Source organism: Grammomys surdaster, unplaced genomic scaffold, assembly GCF_004785775.1.
Source record: "Grammomys surdaster isolate TR1022 unplaced genomic scaffold, NIH_TR_1.0 218, whole genome shotgun sequence".
Taxonomy (NCBI): domain Eukaryota; kingdom Metazoa; phylum Chordata; class Mammalia; order Rodentia; family Muridae; genus Grammomys; species Grammomys surdaster.
In genome coordinates, this window is record NW_021604663.1 from 4,466,159 (window position 1) to 4,486,660 (window position 20,502).

At 45.0% G+C, this 20,502-nt stretch overlaps 1 protein-coding gene across 1 annotated transcript in view; it reads right to left on the reverse strand.

Moving 5' to 3' along the window:
* Tulp4 (TUB like protein 4) overlaps positions 1 to 20,502 on the reverse strand; it is a 106,031-nt gene that overhangs the window by 10,049 nt on the left and 75,480 nt on the right. Inside the window, exons 6-12 of the mRNA XM_028772742.1 lie at positions 19,357 to 19,523; positions 13,859 to 14,083; positions 12,601 to 12,835; positions 9,422 to 9,566; positions 7,004 to 7,148; positions 5,273 to 5,366; positions 1,177 to 1,320 (exon numbers count right to left, since the gene is read on the reverse strand). Of these exons, the coding sequence (XP_028628575.1) occupies positions 1,177 to 1,320; positions 5,273 to 5,366; positions 7,004 to 7,148; positions 9,422 to 9,566; positions 12,601 to 12,835; positions 13,859 to 14,083; positions 19,357 to 19,523 (1,155 nt within the window). The remainder of the gene's footprint in view (positions 1 to 1,176; positions 1,321 to 5,272; positions 5,367 to 7,003; positions 7,149 to 9,421; positions 9,567 to 12,600; positions 12,836 to 13,858; positions 14,084 to 19,356; positions 19,524 to 20,502) is intronic.

The following is a 20,502-nucleotide window of genomic DNA, read 5'->3' on the forward strand; positions in this document are numbered from 1 at the left end:
AACCAACCAATAAAAGCATGTGGAAATTCCATTTACTATCCAGTGGTCACTTCATGAAGCAGGAATGTCAACCGTGACTTGCAGGCAGGTGTTCAGAGCCACAGTCTGTGCCCCTGTGGGCAGTGGTGTTGACTCTAGCTTTGCTCCCCTCAGCCTACTAAGTGGCTGTATCTCTTCCTCAGAGCACACTGTCACAGGCCCAGAGGGATGAAATGCTGCAGAGCAATAATTGAGCAGCAAACAGGATCTAACAGGCTTATTATATAGGATGGCTGACTTCACCCAAACAGTAGAATGTGGCCAACAAGTTACCACAAGTTACGCCTGGCCTTGGGGCCTGTTATTGGCCCCTTCACTGGGGCCTCCCCTGAGACAGTCCATCCTCTGGCTGTAGGAATCTGGTTCCACCTCAGGATTCGTATGCTGATCTCTCTCTGGTCTCCAGGGAGCAATGTCTTCAGGTATCTCCCTCTCCAATGGAGAGGCTCTGTGGATTCACAATCCCTGACTGTGAGCCCTGAGAAAGTGCACTCCGTTTTCTAACAGAGAACTAAACACACACACACTTAACTGTAGAGAAAACTCTAATCACTGCATCTAGGACAGCAAAGAGATTGTCAAGGGAAAGTATGAGCCGAGTCCAAACCAGAGACTGAAATGGCCGAGCACGGGTCAAGCTTCCCACCCAAGTGCATTCCCCAAAGGGCAAGTGCTGGGGTGGAAACAGAGTCAGGGTCTACAAAACATGTACTTAAAAAGTCAGACTGTTTCTCAAGTGCCCTTGAGTAGCTGAGACTAGTAAGATACAACTCACTGGCAGCCGCTGGAACACACTCTGATTTGGGACTAGAACAAGATCATATAGCAATCCCGACTATAGCTTTCCTCCCCAAGCTGCTTCTGGTCACAGTGTTTACTTAAGCAACGGGGAGCAAAGAAAGGCAGCACGTGATGTGAGAGGTGCTCTGTGAACTGTCACTTGTCACTGCCATCTAAACCACACATGCTGTGTGAGGAGCAGCGTGGTGGAGGGAACGCAGGCCCTGGGTGCTGCTGCTGGGAGTTTTCTTCCTGCCAAAAAGCACGCCCAGCGGTTTTCCTCCTAGGATACACTGTGCCCTTGTATGATCCACTAAGAGGGGGGTTGCAACAGATAAGCCTGAGTGTGTGACACACCTGGTAAGTCATCTTCATCTTCACTGAAAACGTTTGGGTTGAAGACCGGCAGATTAATATAGTCCATGGAGATCTTCCTAACTTCCGGGAGGTAAATGGTCATCTGGCGAGGCTGGAGGTGCAGCAGGCTGGTTTTATAGATGACTGGTGAGAGGAAGGAGGACACGGTTAGTAGAGGCACACCAGAGGAGAGCCAGAAGGGAGGCAGAGGAGCAGTGTGGTAGAGGGAACGCAGGCTCTGGGTGCTGCTGCTGGCTGCCCATCTGCTGGCTGCACCAGGAGCTGGAGTGGAGCTCTAGTGTCTTCTGAGGAACACAAGGTGGGACCGGAAAGTTCTTGTCTGTCTACAGAACCACAAATTTTAAATGCCAAAAACATGTCTTGGACTTCCCCTTCCTTATAATGAGCAGATCCAGGGAAAACAGTCCTTAGAAGCTTCGTTTGTGACCAGAAAGGGGATTGAATTCAAACCGTGCAGCTGAGGGCGCTCCACTCAGGAGACTGGGGGACCACGGAGGCATGGGGAGGGAGGAGCTGGGGTTCAGGGTGAAGTCTCACTGAGTCTCGCCTATAGTGATCTGCACAGGGATTTATAGTCTGTTTAAACCTTAAGACTTAACTTGAAGAACATGGTTAAAAGGATGTCTAAGTTGGAAATAAAATAGAAAAGATAAAATTAATTTTCAAATGTGAATCTAAGTTTCACAAGCAGGTTAAAAGCAAGATTAGGCTTCTATCATCTCTTTTATGTTTAAATGTTTATTAATTATTATCATTATAAATTTAATCATGTGTGTGACATGTGTGTACCATGATACATGTGTGGAGGTGAGTTCTATCTTACCACCTCACAGAGTTAGGAGATTAAACTTAGGTTGCCTGGCCTTTGTGCCTTTACCCACTGGGCAACCTCAGTGATCCATCTTTTATGTTTAATACTCTTTCCTGTGAAACTATACATAAAGGTACTTTAACAGAATTTTCAGTTAGAAAAGCCACATCCTATGTCTGCCACTGGCTCTGGGCCTGACAAACCAGTGCATTCTAGAGGCCGTGGCTTTGCTGGTTTGAAGCTGCTGCCCGAGGGATCTTTCCTACCCACAGTCTCATTACACTTACCCACAAAACACAATGTGAAATTTGGTGGAAAAGTTCTATGTCGTTCTGAGTTAGTACAAAAGTACTGTCCAGAGCAATAAAGAACTATTTTTTCCCCATTGAGGAATGCTTACAAGCATCACTTGCATCTAGCGGGGCAAAACCAGGTTGGTAGTAGTAAGGTGGATGAGAGCTCTTTCTCTCTTCCTCCCATCCTCTTTCCTTCTCTCTCCCCATCTTCCTCTGCCCCGTCTCTCCATTTCTTCCCTCTTCTCTCCTGTCTCTTTCTTCCTTTCTCTTTCTCTCGCCCTCTCTCTTCCCATTTCTTCTCCCCAAACCCACTGTGAACGTCCTTTAACACTTCTGAATTTTGAATTTACGACAATTCTTAGGCTGTGTAAAAAACTGAAAAGGAAGAAATCTGGCTCAGTCCCAGCCACCATGGCTCTGTGTACCCCATGCCATGAGTCTCAACAAGGACTGCAGGTGACCAACTACATGAGCAAGCTCTGACACAGCCAGTGGGTTCCTGGGACCATTAGCAAGTAGATCAAGCTCATGTGGGAGGTCACGTGTCACACGCCTTGGAGGTGTGTGGCTTCCTGCCCTGGATCAGCAGAGCATGGAGATGAGGTAAACTGAGGGTGGGAAGGCTGCACAGTGAGGACTTGTCTCAGGAGAGGAGGGGAGGAGAGTGGAGGGGGTGGTGCCAAGAAGAGGAGGGGAGGTGAGTAACACACTAGCTGCCAGGAGCAGAGAGATGAAGCCAGACCCACTTGCTGTCCTCTCCCTCAGTACGTCTCTATACTGAACTTACTGCCCCCCACCCCACCCACGGGCTAGTCTGTTCTAAGTGAAGGAAACGAATGCTTAAATGTAAGGAATGATAGGGAACACTCACTTTCCAAGTCCATTAGAGCACCACACATTGTCTTTGAGAAGATTAATAGGTAACATGAATAGTATACTTCCTAAAATCCAAAACTTGTTTTGTCTAATATAATCAAGTGGGAAATTCTTTAGGTTCGGTCACAGCAGCTATAAGGAAGTATTGCACTTTTAAAAAGCCATTGGTTAGCAGAACAGTGGTCCCAGTGCTGTGTCAGGAAGCCTTGGTCCTGACAGGTTGCTAACTCAGGCTCCAACAGCATAGGCCCCTGGGGACAGCCAAGGCTCCCACTTAAGTATTTCTAACTGGCTTAACTATGGATCCACTCACAAGAAGAGAAGGACAGAATTTTGAAAAGATACATTAAATAAATCTTCACCTCAGTTCTCTCTCCCAGTCTTTATGTTAGGAAGACTAGATTCTCAGAGGTGTACTAAGGTGGGGATAATGGTGACATTTAACAAGTTGGTAGGGCACAGGTGAGTAACTCAACATTTTGTAGTCATCAGAGAGCTTCCTGAGCACTGAAATCCCCGTGGAGACAAGGGAGCTGCGCCATGGGAGAAAGTGAGGGAAGAAAAGGAGGACCCACTGTTAATGCAGTAAAACCACATTTACCGCATAAAACCCACACGGCGCCATGTCCCATTGTCTCTTTATCACACTATACACAGCAAGCCTTATTACTTTTTTGTGAGGCCAAGGACTAAATCCAATTCAATTTTATGTTCTACTTTGGTTTCACTTTTATTTGAACTGAAAACTTCATAATAAACATGGTGCTGTTTTAAGTGCATCCTACAGGTGGACACAAAGCAAGAGGCTTTTCAGCTGGGCTGAGGTGATGATGCTAGAGCTCTAACCTGGAGCCTTGGCTGTGTTAGGCCGTGCTGGGCCAATGCTGGGCCAATGCTGGGCCAATGCTGGGCTGTGCTGGGCCATGCTGTGCCTCAGCCTCAGTGAGGTTTTAGCATTTGGTTTGCAAGGATAACTTATTTTATAAGCCTGCCATAGGATACAACTTCTATAGACAGAATCTTGGAGAGCGATTTAAACTCAGCTGTAGAGAGCACATACTGGATCAAGGACCAGGGCCTGCCCGGCCCCACAGAGAGAAAGGTAAGATCAGCAAGTAGGCAGACTAGGAAGACGGGGAGTGGAGGTGGGGTTTGGCAAGTCTTCTAGGCTCCGCCCAGTGGTTATCTAGCAACCAACAGCTTGCATCTCTGTCAGCCCAGTGCCAGCTAACCTGGTGTGTAGGAAGCACTGCAGGCTACCCCAGCTCTCTAGCACTCTAGTGCTTTTCTGTTCCCCTCCCCCTATTCTCTCTCTCTCCCTCTACTCCTTTTCCAGGCCACTTTCCTTTCCTTCAATAAACTTCCTCTTGTACTAGGCCTGTCTCGTGGTGATGATTCCTCAGGAGAACACCTCGGCTGGGCCCGAGGTCCCCCTCCCACTACAGTATATCACTGTTTTAGAAAACACAATGGGGTGTGCATCGAGCGCAGCACAACTGCATGGAAGACCCAGCGAGCAGAAGAAGGCTGCTCTGGAAAGGCTCCTCAGCTAGGTCCACTTCTACCCGGCCCCTGAGATAAGGTAGTGAATACTTATTACTCACTGGGACAGGGATGCAGATAAGAAACAAAGCCTGCATGGGCCCAGCCTCTCTACTCCCCTCACATAAGTTTTCTCTGTGTCTCAAACCTGTCACAAGCAGATGCTTACCAGATAAGGAAAAGCAAGAACTGAATTCTTAAGAAAAGGAACCAGCTACCTTCTTGGTCTTTAACTTCTCTTTAGAAGTTTCTGGTAATGAAAGAACCTGAGCACTGGAACCTCGATCTGCTCACCACAGCCAAATGTCTAGAAGTCCTTCAAAGTCCTCTACTGGAGATTTTGGCTACTAACAGAGAGCTTATCAAAGAACAAATGACAGTACCAGGAATAAAAACCAGTGAGTGACAGATCTGTGGCGGGAGTCAAGGCGACAGACAGGAATCCTGAACTTTCTTAAGAGTTCATTTTCTAATTTAAACTGCCACAGGTTGAAACGGGAACTTTTATTGATTTCCAATGGGACAGCGACAAAATAGAGTGAGTGTTTACCTGCACCGAGGTTGGTTGGTAGGAATGCAGCCAAGCCCACAATCTTAAACTTGGTTCCCCAGATATTGGATGTGACCTGAGCAAGATAGTTGTGCTGTGGGGGGAGGAGAAAAGAAAAATAAAAAGAATCTCAGTCTATTTCATACAACTGTCTACTTAGAATGAACACTAACATGTGCAATGTTTAAGGAGACACTGCCAACTGATGACATTTTACAGATCCCAGGTTAACCAGAGCACAATGGGCTGCCATTTTCCAATGGTAGCCACTGAGCTGCAAGTGCTCACGTGTGTCCATGTGTTCAGTTTTAAAAGGGCATTAGCAGCAGTTAAGAGCATGTGCCGCAGAGCGGAGGACAGAAGCTCCATTCCCAGCACCCACATCAGGTGACTCACAACCATCTGTAATTCCAATCCCAGGGGATCTGGCCTCAGTGGGTACATGTATATACCTGGTGCACATAAACACACACAAGCATATATTCATGGATAAATTAAAAAATCTTTTAAAAGGTTATTAAAGGGCTCTGGAATGTGGCTCGGTTTGCAGAATGCCCATCCAGTATGCACGAAGCCCTTGGGTTGATCTCTACCACTGCACAAACTCAACCTGAATATATATGCCTGTAATCCTAGACTTTGGAAGTGAAGTTGGGAGGATCAGAAGTTCCTACACAGCAAGTCTGAGGCCACCCAGGGTAGAGGGGACCGTGTCTTTAAAATAAAATTTAAAAGGCCATCAGCACTCAGAGTAGTGGTGTATGTCTGTAGTTTCAACTAGTGAGGAGAACGAGGAGGCACCTGAGCCTGGGGAAAGGAACATGGCCTCACTGTAACAATCAGGAAAACATGAAGCAGGTGGGGTGGGCTGTGGTCTCAGCAATGGGGAAGCTGAGGCAGTAGTATACTGAGGTCCAGGCCAGTCTGGGCTACCGGCAATATTTGAAACTAATTAACTAATTAATAAAATAACAAAGTAGTAACAACATTATGTGAAATAAAGACAGAACTTAAAATTAAAAAAATAAAATAAAAATAAACAGGTAACCAAAGTGATTGGGACTCAATTTTGATTATCCTTTTCCTCATGGGTAAATTCTGCAGATTTCAGCTGAACTAAATCCATTATGTCCTTGAACCTCCCAATCATCCTAGTGTTTCATCATGTCGATGAAAAATATTTTAAAACGTCAGTGCTGTGCTCAAGGTGGGTGAGTAAAATATAGCTCCTGGAGGAGCTTAGGACCTAATGAGGACAACAGGCTTTTGTTGTTTGTATATAAAAACACGTTTGATAAACACTAGCAGGGGGTTAGACACGTGTTGGCTGGGCGAGGGCAGGAGGCCTTCACACAGAAGGAACACACTGGAACAGTTAGGGCTGGAAGTGAGGACAGAAACAGGGAGGAGCTAGAGAGGTGACGGAGGCAGAACATAGGCATGGAGAAGGCAGGCAAGGCCTGTGGGGCTATGGCCAGTGTCCCCTTCCTAGAACTGAGGAGTCACTGCAGGATCAGGAGGTAGATGTGAAGAAGGGAATACACCTCACTCAGAGCTCTCCTGGAGGCAGACTCCAGCAACAGAGAGGTACGTGGAACACAGCCACTCAGTCTGCACGCATGCAGCTGTGGCAATCAGTAAGACTGGCAAGTTTTGGAAAGGATGGCGGATCTTCCAGGTAGCCTGCTGCCTTACAGTGTGCAGGCTCCACTGTCAGCTAGGAGAGTCTACCTGAGTGACGTCTTCAAAAGGAAACTCTCTCCGGGTCAGGCTGGGTGAGCCCATGGAGGGCTTACGCATGGGCAATCGGGGAGACCGAGACATCTCTTGGGCAGCCCGTGGCAGCTTGGGTGACTTTCGGGCCTCAATGCTAATCCTGTGGAGACAAAGTGGGAGGGGTCAGAGGATGCATCTGGATCCAGAACCTTCTTTCTCTGACAGTCAGCTGTAGAATGTTGGCTCTCAATGGTCAGGGCACTCATTTCCCAAAGCTCTCTCTTGCTTTTGATTTAGAAACAAGGGGAAAGAATGCCAACTAAATACTATGTGATATATGTAGTATTTGAAAAATACAGAGATGACACCTGGTGATTCACCTGCAAGAGCCTACAAAATAAACACTCACCACCCAATGACTTACAGTATATTTAGAAAAGTGCATATGCCTTCTGCCACAGAATCAGCCCTAGGAAGACAGCAGGAGGGAAGACTGCTTTTCATCCTAAGGACACTGTGATTTACAAAACTTCTTTTATGTCAGTTTGGATTTTAGCAGATTTTTTAACATCACCACTGGTAATATTTAAGTCAAATCTGAAGCTTTCCTGCTGCCTCTGATTCCATATTCTTTCTCTACTCCTTTATTTACAATATAAAGATACAAGTATTTAACACTACTCTACTCAAAAGACAGTGCGATGAAAACAGCTTTGGTAGTGTTCATGATGTCCTATGACTAGTGCATGAAGCATACGATATATACTGTTTACAAACTGGTAAGAAACTTCAGGCTCCAGGGAAATGGGAAGACGGAGGACTGAGCTGTGCACACTGTTGGCTTAGCTGCTGTCTAAGTGTTCCAGGCAGAGAGAATGAGGAAGGGGCACCACTCATAAGAATGGCAGAATCTTCAGGGGATATTTATAGACAAATGTGTGGTGAATGACCTGTCTGCTTAGGAAGTGGAAAACACTACAGAATGATAGAAGTTCCTAATTTTATGAGCAGTTTAAATAAACTTTAGATGATAACAAAACAAACCCAATGCATCACATTCCTGGAACAGTAGAGTAGTAAAAATAAATGTTTACCCTTCATGTCATACACAAACATTGGGTTGGCTATAAAGCAGATCTGAGATATAACATGAAAACTAAAAATTTAAAGCTGCAGAGAGGATGCTCATGGTCTTAGGACAGAGATTTCCTAAGTGCAATACAAGAAGGACTGACTATAAATGGACCTCTCATACTGGACTATCTAGCAAAATGTATATTTGAAACAGAGTCCTCTCTGTTACAAGTCATTAAAACAATCCTCCAACAACAACAACAACAACAACAACAAAAGAAGGAAAAATTGAGACACTTCACCAAAGGCAACAACCAGATGCTGGCATAAACAGCAGCTTGACAGCACCAATCCCTGGAAACTCTAGACCCAAACTCTAGTGTCAGTGTCACTACACAGCCACACATTTATCTAGAATGGGTAAAACTATTAAAGTCACCACAGAGCTGGAAATGAGAATGGAAACCTTATATAGTGTTGTAGAAATTTAATCTGGTATAGTCACCTTGTAATGCTACTTGGTAGTTTCCACTAAAGTTTAAAATGTAGTTAATTCATGACCATGTAACTTCTTCCATAAGAATATATGCAAGAGAAATGAGTGCAATATTTCCCAAAAGATTGTACAAAAAAATTTATAATGGATTTATTCATTAAAGTCCCAAACTAGAGACTAGCCAATATCTATTGACTGGGAAAGCACATAACACATAGTGACATGTTTGTTATAATGAAATAATCCCATAAAGTGTTTTAAAACAAAAAGACAAACTACTGGTATCCATGATACTGTGTTGAGGAAAAAAACCTAAATAAAGAGTACCCGTATTCTTATGAAATTCAACAGCAAAAAAAAAAAAAAAAAAAAAAGAAAAAAAAACCCTATAGGAACAGAAGTCATTCTGAATACAATAAGTACAAAAAACCTTGTTTTCTGTTCTTAACCTGGAAGGGAGAACAAGGAAGCTGGGAAGCAGTGGTAGCTCCAGGTCCCACGGCTTCACTGCTGACCCTAGCGATGCCTCGAGGCCTTCATTTACCCTCTAACCTGGAGGAGAAAGGCAGGCAGGCAGGCAGGCAGGCAAGCTGTAATTACTCTAGAAAGAATCTTCCAGAATGAAAAATGGCAAGAAAACAAAAGTGGAGTTGATTTTGCTGCTGTTTAAGTGTGACCTTCCTTTCCTTCCTCTTCTTTTCAATGTAGCCAAGTTTATTTGGGTAGAGATGGTTCTAGAACTAAGCAGCAATCTAGTCCCAAGAGATTCAGAATCCTCATTCCAGTCATCTTGAACTGAACTCTGTATCTAGAACACTGTTACGCCATGTAGAGAGCCATAACAAAGGGAAGCCTACTGTTACCTTGGGAGTTTGGGGGACTTGCTAGCTCTGGAAATTTTGGGAGACTTCTTGGCAGCCCAATCATCACTCAGTTCAATATCACTGGAGTCTGAGCAGTTGCAGCTGTCAATCACGGTAGAAATTAAGCTGTTCCCATAGATCTCATCTGTAAGAAACCAATTGTAAGGTGTGAGCAACTGTAACTGCTGTACAGCCTGACCTTACGGGCTTCCTCATTAGGTTAGAGGTTAAAATATAAAGAAGCAGTCCTTTTCCTTTTACATTTTTTTATGTTCTTTTCTAAAAAGAAATAGGCAATTTCTGCTACTGTTATTAAGATGGTCGATATCTTACTGCCCTGGAAATATACAAAATTGCTCATTATGCCAAAAGTTGAAAACAAAAATTTTACTATTGAGTAAAACAGGTGACTGCCTAGTCCTGTGTGAACGTTCATCAAGACTGGAAAGCTAGGCTGAGGGCTCACCCACAGATTCCTCAGATTCTGCTTCTGGCTTTGGAAGGCCCAAGCTGTCCAGGACTGTGGAATCTACCATCTTGCTGAGTTGGGTCCATGCCACAGTCTCTGGGCAGTTCCGTCTAGAATGACAATTCTAGACTTGCTCAGGCAGTTGAGGGCCTAACAATCTCACCTGGTATAGCTGACCATGGCCAGAGCACTGAAAGGGAGACTCTGGGCAGTGAGAACTTTCAGTGGTAGGTTTGCGTTGCTCTGTGTGTACTTCATAGAAGTACACTTGCCAGCCCACACCAAATACAGACTGCTTAGTTGCTAACACGTTTTTGGGAAATGAGGTATTTGATCTTAAATTTTTTATAACTAAAAGTTATAAAGTAAAGTGAATCTACAAACACCGAGTCAGTGACCACTCTATGTGGTATGTGAGAAGTACTATGGAAGCCATTCCTAGTAACTTTGCTAGTTGGCCATCAGAAGAAAGATTAGACGTTCAAAACAGAGGGTTAAAACAAGTACAGCGGACCAAGCGCAAAACTGCAAGCAGACATGCTACTATCTCTTGCTGCTTCAACCACCCCACACTCTCATACCCATTCTTTTTGCCACCCAATCCCCATAGTTCTGCCTTCTGCTTATCCCAGAATGGTCTTGAACTTGCTACCCAGCTGAGGATGACTCTACTCTTCAACTCTTCCTACTTTAACTTCTGAAAGGCAAGGATATAGCCATGCAACCTTGCTTACTTTAATTCTAGATACTTGGTGAACATTCCTAGCAGGAAATCACAAAATTAAGTACATAAACATCTCCCAATGAACCCAGGTCCCACAACAGACCTCATCAGGTAATGAAAGGATCGAGCCCAGGAATGCAGAGCTAACCACAGCTCTCATGATGTGACAGTCCTGTCCTGTCAAGGTTACATGCTACCTCCATCCTCTGAGCTACTTTGTATATACCACTGAGCTGCCAATTAGTCATACCGTGCCTTGTGACACAGCTCCTATTTCTGTCATGAGGTGTTTAAATCTGATAAACTTTTCAAGTGCTTAAATTGTCCTGTGCTCCAGTAGGTTCACAGGGGGCTCACAGACATAGAGTAGGCACTGACTCGGTGTTTGTAGATTCACTTTATAACTTTTAGTTATAAAAAATTTAAGATCAAATACCTCATTTCTCAAAGATATGTTAGCAACTAAGCAGTCTGTATTTGGTGTGGGCTGGCAAGTGTGAGCATTTAGGAAAACTAGGCATGCCAGGCAGAGAAGGCTGGCCTTGGGAGGCTGCAGCCCCTCTGCAGAGGGAAGACAGATACACCGGGGAAATAAACAAGCCCTTCACCCAAGAAATCTTTATATTCAGTCTCGGCCTGGGTTTTTAGAGCTGTGCCTGGAGCAGGTCCCTGGGAGAGCAAGATACACAGTGAGGAGCATGCAGTCTCTGGGGACCTGGCCCCCTGAAGCCATTTCCTGCAATTTTCCACTTTCCTTTCCCTCCTGACTGCATGCCCTCAATTCTTCTTCTTGTTCCCTCTACCCTTGGTACTAGCTGATCATATGAATCAAAAATCAAGAAAGATGACAAACATTCACAGTTTAAAGCTGAGCTAATTGCTTTTAACTTTATATGGGAACCTGTGGTGGTGGAGAGCACGGTCACAGTTGCTGTGGTAACGCCTAGGACATGCGCAGATATGTAAAATACTGGCATCAGCAAGTGAGGCCCAGGATAAACATTGCCACTGCTTTAAGAACTAAGACGACCTTGGTCACACATACTATGGGAGCTTCAGGGACACAACGAAGGACAAAGAGCAGTCCAGAGGGTGAACTGACACTAGGAAGTGCAGAGTATTAACCAATGAAACAAACTCAGTATGAGCAATGCTGTCTCAAGGTCTAGTGCTACAAAGATGACCAGCTGCTCCCTCCAGGGCAAGCAGGCTCCTGAGACTAATAACTGTAGTGTGCCAAGCAGGACACTATGACGGGTGATGGACACCAAGGTCACTGTGTGCCTTCTGTGGCAGGGGTCACAGGAAGGCTGCAGAATGTATAAGCTGCAGGTACTCACAGGTCTGTGTACATTGAGCTGGCAACTAACTGGCACAAACCCTGGCAGCCCCTTCCTGGGGGCCTCAGTCTAGATCCTGTGGAGAGGCCCCTTTAATCTATCTGAGCACTAATGCCCACAAGAAAAGAATGACGCTTCATGTCGGACTGATAACGGGTCTGTAAGATACTTTCACTCTGGAAAACCCAATAGTGGATTAGCAGGGCAGAGGCAAAAGTACAAGGCTCAAGGTGGGCTGTAGGCTTGAAACTCTGAGCTGTCACCCTCCTGGGAAGGCTGGAACTTACTATTACGTCCTCACCTCAATACTACATCCAGGTACTCAAAGAGTACTTACTCGGTGACTGCGAGAGGGCTGGACTCGGGACCAGAAGACCTATGCTAGTAGCTTTCCCTGGGATGGGAGCTGATCTCTCCTTGACCTGATACACACGCATGCAATGCTGAGAAAACCTCCCAGCAAGGGTGTTTAGAAAACTGCTCACTCAGAAAACTGCGAGCCAGGGCAAGGAGGAACGTCAGCAGTGTGAGATACTAACCACCATGAAACAGTCTCAGAAACTGGTATTCTCCTTGCATGACTTTAAGGGTGATATTTCACAACCATACAAGAATGGTGTCTCAGTCCCTGCAGCAAAGTGCCTACCTGACTTGCTGTCTGTCCGAGGGTCCATAATGACAAACTCTGGCCGCAGCTTGCTGATGCGCCTCCCCTTGAGAATGGGCACGAGTCCTCCCAGATACTCCAGGTAGAGTGTGTAGCAGGGTCCTCCAACCTCTGGGTCATCCTCTGTACGCTTCATGGTGCAGTGCAGCCGTTCATTGCCCGCTGAGGGGTAGCTGACAAAGTCGCGCATGTTGTTGGGGTCTGGAATCGGGGGCTAGAGGCAGGACACAGGTAGAAAAAGGAGATCTGGGAACCCATAAAGAAAAAGAGCAGGCACAGACGTGCCTTCTGTCACAGATGCTCTGGCAGAGTATAGGCTAGGCAGAGGTCAACTATATGCTGTAGAAGATTACTCAAAACCGAGGAGGCTTTTAAACAGTAATTAAGTGAGGGTCCCACTTTGGACAATGAACTGCAAGTGTTAACACTTACTTTTTTCTGATATATCACACAAGAATTGAAAACTCCTAGCAATTATCAATATTGTATGGCAACTTAGAAAAAAAGCACCATTAGACTCTAACAGTCTAATGTATTAGGAGGAAAGCGATCAAGAAGTCAACCTAGAGACAGGAGAGTGATGGTCCACAGTGTACAGGCCTAGGGTCAATAGAAAGCCTCCTGTGAGCAGCGACTTAGCGACTGGCTGCTCTGTTTCACATGTCGCCACCTTACCGCAACATTTCTGGGTGACAGTCTGTATAAGAGATGGCTGGGAAGTGCACAATGAGGGAACCACACTCAGTACAGCAAAGACAAGAGCAAGCCTGAGAACGGGTCTGGACCGAATCCTGACCAGTGTCCTAACTAGCTTCAGAACAAGTTATTTCCCTCACATAAACTTCTTTCCTGCTCTATCAAGAGGCAACAATGTTAGAGTCTGCAGGAGTCAAGACTAAACAAAACCTCTTCATAAAATACTTGGTGTACTGTCAGTACTAAGTAAACAGTTTGCTCCTTTGACCATCAGGTTGACACAATAATCAAGCTGGCCATGAGAAAGGAAGCCCCCACATAGAGCAAACCTCACATGGCGACACTAACAGGGATGCCAGGCAGGCTGCAGATACATAACAACATATGGGTTTCTGCAAACTCCACGCAGCCATCCTCAGGCACTCTAATGGAGAAATGGGAAAGTGTCTGCATTACCTCTGGTCCTATTCCCCACCCCTCCTGTTTCTTGTGGTAGAAAGGCTAGAAAGGGAGCCCAGGAAGAACAGAAGGGGAAGACTACCTTAATAGTGGGAATGAAGGCAGTGGAGAGGTAGGAACAGAGACGAGGGGGCAAGGTCAGCTTGTTAACATCCTTGTCTTCTCGAAGGGTGCTGGCGATGGCCTGCTGGCACAACAGCTGGAGGCTGGACACTCGGTGTTCTACACGAACCACATACAGGGCTGGTCCTGAGGCCATAAGCAGCCGGGAGTCCCGATGACCCCAACAGATGGAGATGATGGGGCGCTACCAAAGAAAGAAGACACAGAGGGGATGGGGTACACAGTTAATCTTGTCCAGCAAAATAAAGTCACTTGCCAGTTTTGAGAACATTGGTATTTAAAGCATCGCAGAGAATGCTAGCTCTGTCTGAAATGGTTCCTAAAAGCACAGCAATTGCCTAGGGGTACACTCGTCTCTTCTTACTACAGGGCTGGCCACCTGGATCCTCAAATTATCCAGTGGTGGTGCCCATGAATTAGAAGGTGATAAAGTGGTACACCACATGACCTTTTCCCATTCTTCCATGAGACAGCACTTCAGGGTCAAATTAGCACTGGATGTGGGGCTCTGAGTCATGAAACTGGAGACTAACCCGAGCTCTTAAGCCTCCAAACTTTTTTTTTTATGAGTCGAATAGGAATGTTATGAGGATTACAGGAGAAGGTAGTACCACAGTGCTTCTAGGACCCCAGGAATGAAGTCACCACTGTTCTCCACTGGCCGCAAACAGACTTCTCTTTGGGAAAGGGAGAGCTGGGGAAGCAGCACTCCTAAGGAAGAGTCTAGGACTGAAGACCTCTGAAAACACAAGCTGCAATCCAAATGTGCGCATGTTAGGCACTGCTTCTACTGAAATAAGCCTCAAACGCAAGCGCATTATCTAAGTAAGAGTGTTGTCTAAGCTGAGCAAGGGGGGAAAAGATAAAGGGCTAAGATGGAGAAACGGTGAGCTCTGTTCACGCTGATCCAGACACATGGCGTGCTAATTTAATGAGGTCTCCAGGGCTTCAGAGATCACAAGTGGAGATGTCAAATCTTTTATATGAATGACAGAAACAGAATTCTCACAACACTTTAGTGACAAACATCGAGATGAAAGGAACACCTAACGACAATTCCTTAACAGAGGCCCTAGGGTCAGCTAATCCTGGTTTCAACTTCAAAAAGCAAAAAGCAAGGCTGAAGATAATTTATCTTGTATTTTTATGTATGCCAAGAATTTACACTACTAATCCAGACTTTCAACTAAACGCAAAGCTTCAATAGTCTCCCATTCACAAAATAAGCACATCTTCATAACCGGTTCCATTCTGCTGTCACAGTAAGTACCCACATGTATTATCTCATACTCCTCTCAACTGTCACACAGGCACTCCTGTTCAAGTTAACAACCGAGGAGTGGAGTCAAGGTGGAGGGCTAGGTGACTTAGGTCCAGATAATAAACAGGGAGAACTACAGCTCTTGGCCTAAGCTAGGAAGTGGTGCTTGTCTTATTACAAGTGGCCGCCTCTGCCTCTCCTAAGTACTGGTGTTCTGATACAGCACCACCTTAAGAGTGTGTACTATCTCACTCAGAAAATCAACTACATGTCATTCAGTAAGTAATGAACCCCATTCTCTCCCTAGTCCATTTGGGTAAAGGCTATTTTACTGAAACAACAACAACAACAACCATGTTTATAGAAAAAGCTAAAAGAACAAGCAGGACAAACAGGTTTCATAGACAGTACTGGCAAATGAATGGCAGGAAAGACTCCACGGGATAGGTGGGAACAAACAGGGGTGTACCACCAAGAAGCCTGAGTAGATGGCCGGCAGGAGAACCAGAGCCACAGACTCCCGCGGTCCAAGCTGGGCGGCATGAGGACTCAGAACATGAAGCTTTTGGCTTGAAGACACTAAGATGCTAAAGTACTGCACATTAGAGGCATTACATACCACAAGGATTCAGAGAGAAGAAGGGCATAATCTTTTGGGCAGATTTAAAACAACACGCTGTTATGTTGGTGTTAGGGATAAGTTTCTTTGAACTGAGAAAGCAGAGCAACACCTTCTATGTCCAGGAAATGGAATGCCAATGGACAGAGTCATGAGGTCTGTCTCAGTCCTGAATTCACAAATATTCAATCAAACACAAAAGTCTTAGAACTTAGAAAGACTGAACCGCTCCCCATCCTCTCCTGTCTGCCGGCTACGGACACATTTAAGTGTGTCCCCAGATGTTGAAAAATTAACCCTCAAAGTTTTATGATGTGACTGTTATTCAGTCATAAGACCCTTGAGAGGTAACAGGGATTAGAGTGGGTCATGGAATGAGGCTCCTCGAAGGCATAAGTTTCGGTATGGGAGGAAGGAATCCCGGCTGGCATGCATGCATGCTCTGTCTTGTATGTGCTGTGATGATGAGAAGACGGCCTCCCCGGAAGCTACCCTGACCTTCCTAACGCCCCATCCCAGGTACTAGCACTCCTTCTGACTCTGGGAGGTGGGGAGACAGCAACCTCCATCTGCTTTAACGTCATGCTCCAGCTTCCACATGGATTCCGCTCAGCTCACCGTCCCGCAAGTGCTGCTGTGTTCTACGTCACCTCTGCTTCCTTGCTTCCCAGGTTAGCAGGCTCACGCTGAAGCTGTCCTTCCTTTCCTGCCTATGCTCACAGCTCCTGCTGTAATCTCCTTCCTGTGCATGTCCTCCAGGCTAGCTGTGCTGTCGCCAAGCCCACTTTTCACCTTGTTCTTGCTCAGTGTGTTCATCATCATCATCATTATTATTTCTTCTTCCTCGTCTTCCCTCCTCTTCCTCCCTTCCCTGTCCCACGCCCGGTCTTAGTTGTTCATAAACACTGACTTCTGTGTCTCAGGTTACTCCCACTCCCCCTTCTGTTCATACACCTTGTCAGATCACACAGCTAAAGTCCAGACAGTCTATCTACTTCGGAAAGCACGTCGTTGCTCACTCTCTATTTTGGTTGTTGCAGCAACAGCCCCAGCAGCTAGAGCAGCGGGTGGTGGGTTGTGACCCCTTTAGGTCATACATCAGATATCCTGCATATCAGGTATTTACAGTTCATAACAGAACTAAAATTACAATTATGAGATAGCAGTGAAGTAATTTTTTGGCTGGGGGTCACCACAACATGAGGAACTGCATTAAAGAAAGGGTCCCAGCGATAAGACAGTTGGGAACCACTGCTGTCTTAGAAAAATATTTAACACACAGATGACCCCAGAAACACTGGTAGACTGGAAAACTCTTTTACAGTATAGTTTCCACTGTTGTGATGAGATCACTCAACCTAAAAACCCTCAAGTCCAGTCCTACCGTGTCTCCTTTCGGCTGCTATCCTGTTGGCTGACACAGTTCCCCTAACAGTTCTGTATGGCGCTCTATGTGCTCTGCACCTGCGGCTGCTGACTGAGGCCGTCCTGTGCACTCGAAGCACAGGCTCAGTCTCTTCGTTTGCCCTTTCCCACTATCTGCTCCCTCTGATTCTAGTCCCACTTCCTAATTACCCCACTCCTACCCCTATACCCAGACACACACGCACACACACAAGCACACACGCGTGCACACATACACATAGCTGGACTTCTGGCCCAGAGTCAGTAAACTATCCACTGAGACTAGAGGTGAGAGTGACTTGACTCCTGGATGCAGCCCTGACATTCAGAGAACCTCAGCCCTCAGGTGGTTCCATGTTAGTGTGCAACACTAAAGAACAGGAAGTGTGCCTGATGGAAGCACTTCCATGCTCTGCACCTTTACAAACAGCCATGAAAAGTGTAAGGGGGTCTTAGACTGCACAAAAACCTTCTGAATGAGGATAAGAGAAGAGACTGCCAGAGAGAAACATTCCCATAAAAAAGCAAGCTCTCCTTTTATCTATGTTACCACAGCATCTAGAAGACAATTCTAACTCAAAGTCTAGAGTGTGTATCTATAATTATTTATGTATTTTCCTTTAACTGGCTTCTCAGGTTCTGGTGGGAGGCACTAATATTGTCTCCTTGTTTGCCTCTCACATAATGATCCTTAAAGGCTTATGCCAGCCACAGTCATTTCTCAAAGTATCAGCTCTGCTTGGACTAATAAGGGATCAGATGTGCACGTACTTATTTGCTCACAAAGCTATAATGTTATCCAATTATACTCTTAAACCTTATAAACAAAACAGCTTGATTAGAAATGAGCAAAGTACTTGAAAAGCCATCTCTTTAACAACACACAAATCACCAGAGTGAGACGCTCAGTACAGTGTCACTCAACCTAGATCATGGCCACAATGAAGGAGCACCATACCCATATGACAGCTACTACCAATGGCAAAACCATAAAAGCACAACATCCAGAAAAGAACACTTGTGAAGACACAGAGAAACTGTGACTTAGAAAGGTGGGAGGGAATGTATAAGCAAGCAGCAGCAATGAAAAATGGTAGGTCAAAAGAAAAATGAAAAACTATCACAGGACCAAGAAGTGAATTTCTGGGTGCATATCCATAAGAACTTAAAAGAAGCGTTGTAATATTTGTACACCCATGTTCATAGCAGCATTGTTTACAACAGTCACCCAGATATGGAGGTATATGCCTTTAGTATGAGCCCTTGGGAAACAGAGATGAAAGATCTCTGTTATTTCAAAAACAGCCTAGTCTACATATCAAGCTTGAGGCCAAGCTAGGCTACAAAGAGAAACCCTGTCTCAAATAAAACAAAGCAACAGCCAAAGATGGAAGGAACTCAAATGTCCATGGTGTATAAGTAGGCAAACGAAATGTATTATTATGTTCACATAAGAGTATCTACTTGGCCATAAAAGGACAGGCAGACTCTCCCTTTGCACTGTAACACAGATGAATACTGTATGATGGATATCGTGCTCAGTCAAACAAGCTACATGCTCTCTGATTTCATTTCCCAGGGCACAGAGTGTGATTCACAGAAACAGAGGACACTGTGCTGCACAGACCTGGGACTTCCATTTCTTTCCACCAGGACAAGGAAGATAATTGCCAGAGACTATGGCGGAGGCTCTGCAGCAAACCCTGGCCTTGACTTACATTGTTTGTCTCTGACAAGCCTTTCCCCCTTGCTGTGTGCTTTAGTTTGCAGTCTTATACTGCCCTCTGAAATCTACTCTAGAGTGCTACTCAATTCTCTGTTTCTACTTTTCTCTTGTCAACTTCATTTTTGTTACACGAAGAACTCACAAAGACAAAATTCTCCCTTACAAACAACTGTGTGAAGACCTAGAATTCACTCATCTCTGGGTTTTTCTTGAAGCAGATCCCTGTATTAACTCTCTATGCATTTGATTTCAAAATGGAATCAAATATTTTGGTTAAAAGATAAAAGCTGCTTTCTTCCCTAACTCCCTGGATTATAGGCCAAGAATCAGTTGGGATAAACAATTAAAATAAATCTTGCCAAAACTAATTACAGTAAGAATAACTAATTCATGATTATTTACCAAAAATAGAGCATAGCGACCCACTGGATTCTCAAGTGTTCTTACCTGCACAAGTGTATCCAGAGTGAAAATGTGTTCCCCTCTCACATTGTAGAACTTGACCATGGCACTCCTCAGAAGAGGACCATTGGGCAGCTCACTGAGCTGGGCCTGCTGCTCCATCCCAGCAACTGCCAGTAAGTCTCCCTGTGTACACCACTGGGCCACCACCTCTGCAACCATACAAAAGGGTCAGTTAGCATGAGGACACAGCCCTCCTCAACAGTCGTATCACTGTGTCTTCCGCAGCTTAAAACACAATTCCCAAACAAAGCAGGCAGAGGCTCTTCGGTCTTTCTTTCGTAAGGGTATACTTCGCACAAGATAATAATACTCTTCTAAAAACTATTTATTTTGAAGGGGATTGCTGCTCCTTTGGAACATAACTAATTCAGGGTGAAACCTCTTCTAAGAAAACCTACAAGTTAAAGCCAGGTATGGTAGCATGTGCTTGTCAGCCTAGCTACTTGGTAGGTGAAGGCAAAAGGGTCACAGTTAAGGTCAGCCTGGGTTATATAGCAAGATCTAATTATTAAAACATAATAGTGATATACATATACATATATAGGATAAAAATAAATGCTGAAATGTTGAATATGTACCTCCAGTATCATCATTCCCACAATAAAATTGTGAACTACTCCTAAGTAAGGTAAGACCTATGGCTGAGTCATGTTCTATCAGGGCTTTCCTACTGTGGTGTCTTCCTTCATGCCCACAGGTGACTAAAAGAGTTTATTTATAAGTTCTCCAATTAAAAAAATAGATTGAGGTAAATTCCAATTAGTAGTTGATATTTGGGGACCCCTGGGTATAAAGTTCAGGCCCTGGATGCACGTGTATACAGCAGAGCTCTGGCTTTTTGCTGGAGACTTATGATGTGGACAGAGACAGAACAAAGGCATTCCTGCTGAGTGCCAGGTAGCATGAATGGAGACATCTTCACACTAGAAATGAGATGCCTACCTACAAATGGTACTGAATGCTGTGTCTTTTTCTAGTATAAGCAACTACTTATTTCTTGGTGATAAAATGGATAGATAAGATAGATGACAGACAGAGAGACAGACAGACAGACACCTATTAGTACTAATGAGATTCACAAGCTTTCTTCTCTCTCAATGCCTTCAAACTACCATCTGGTTATACAGC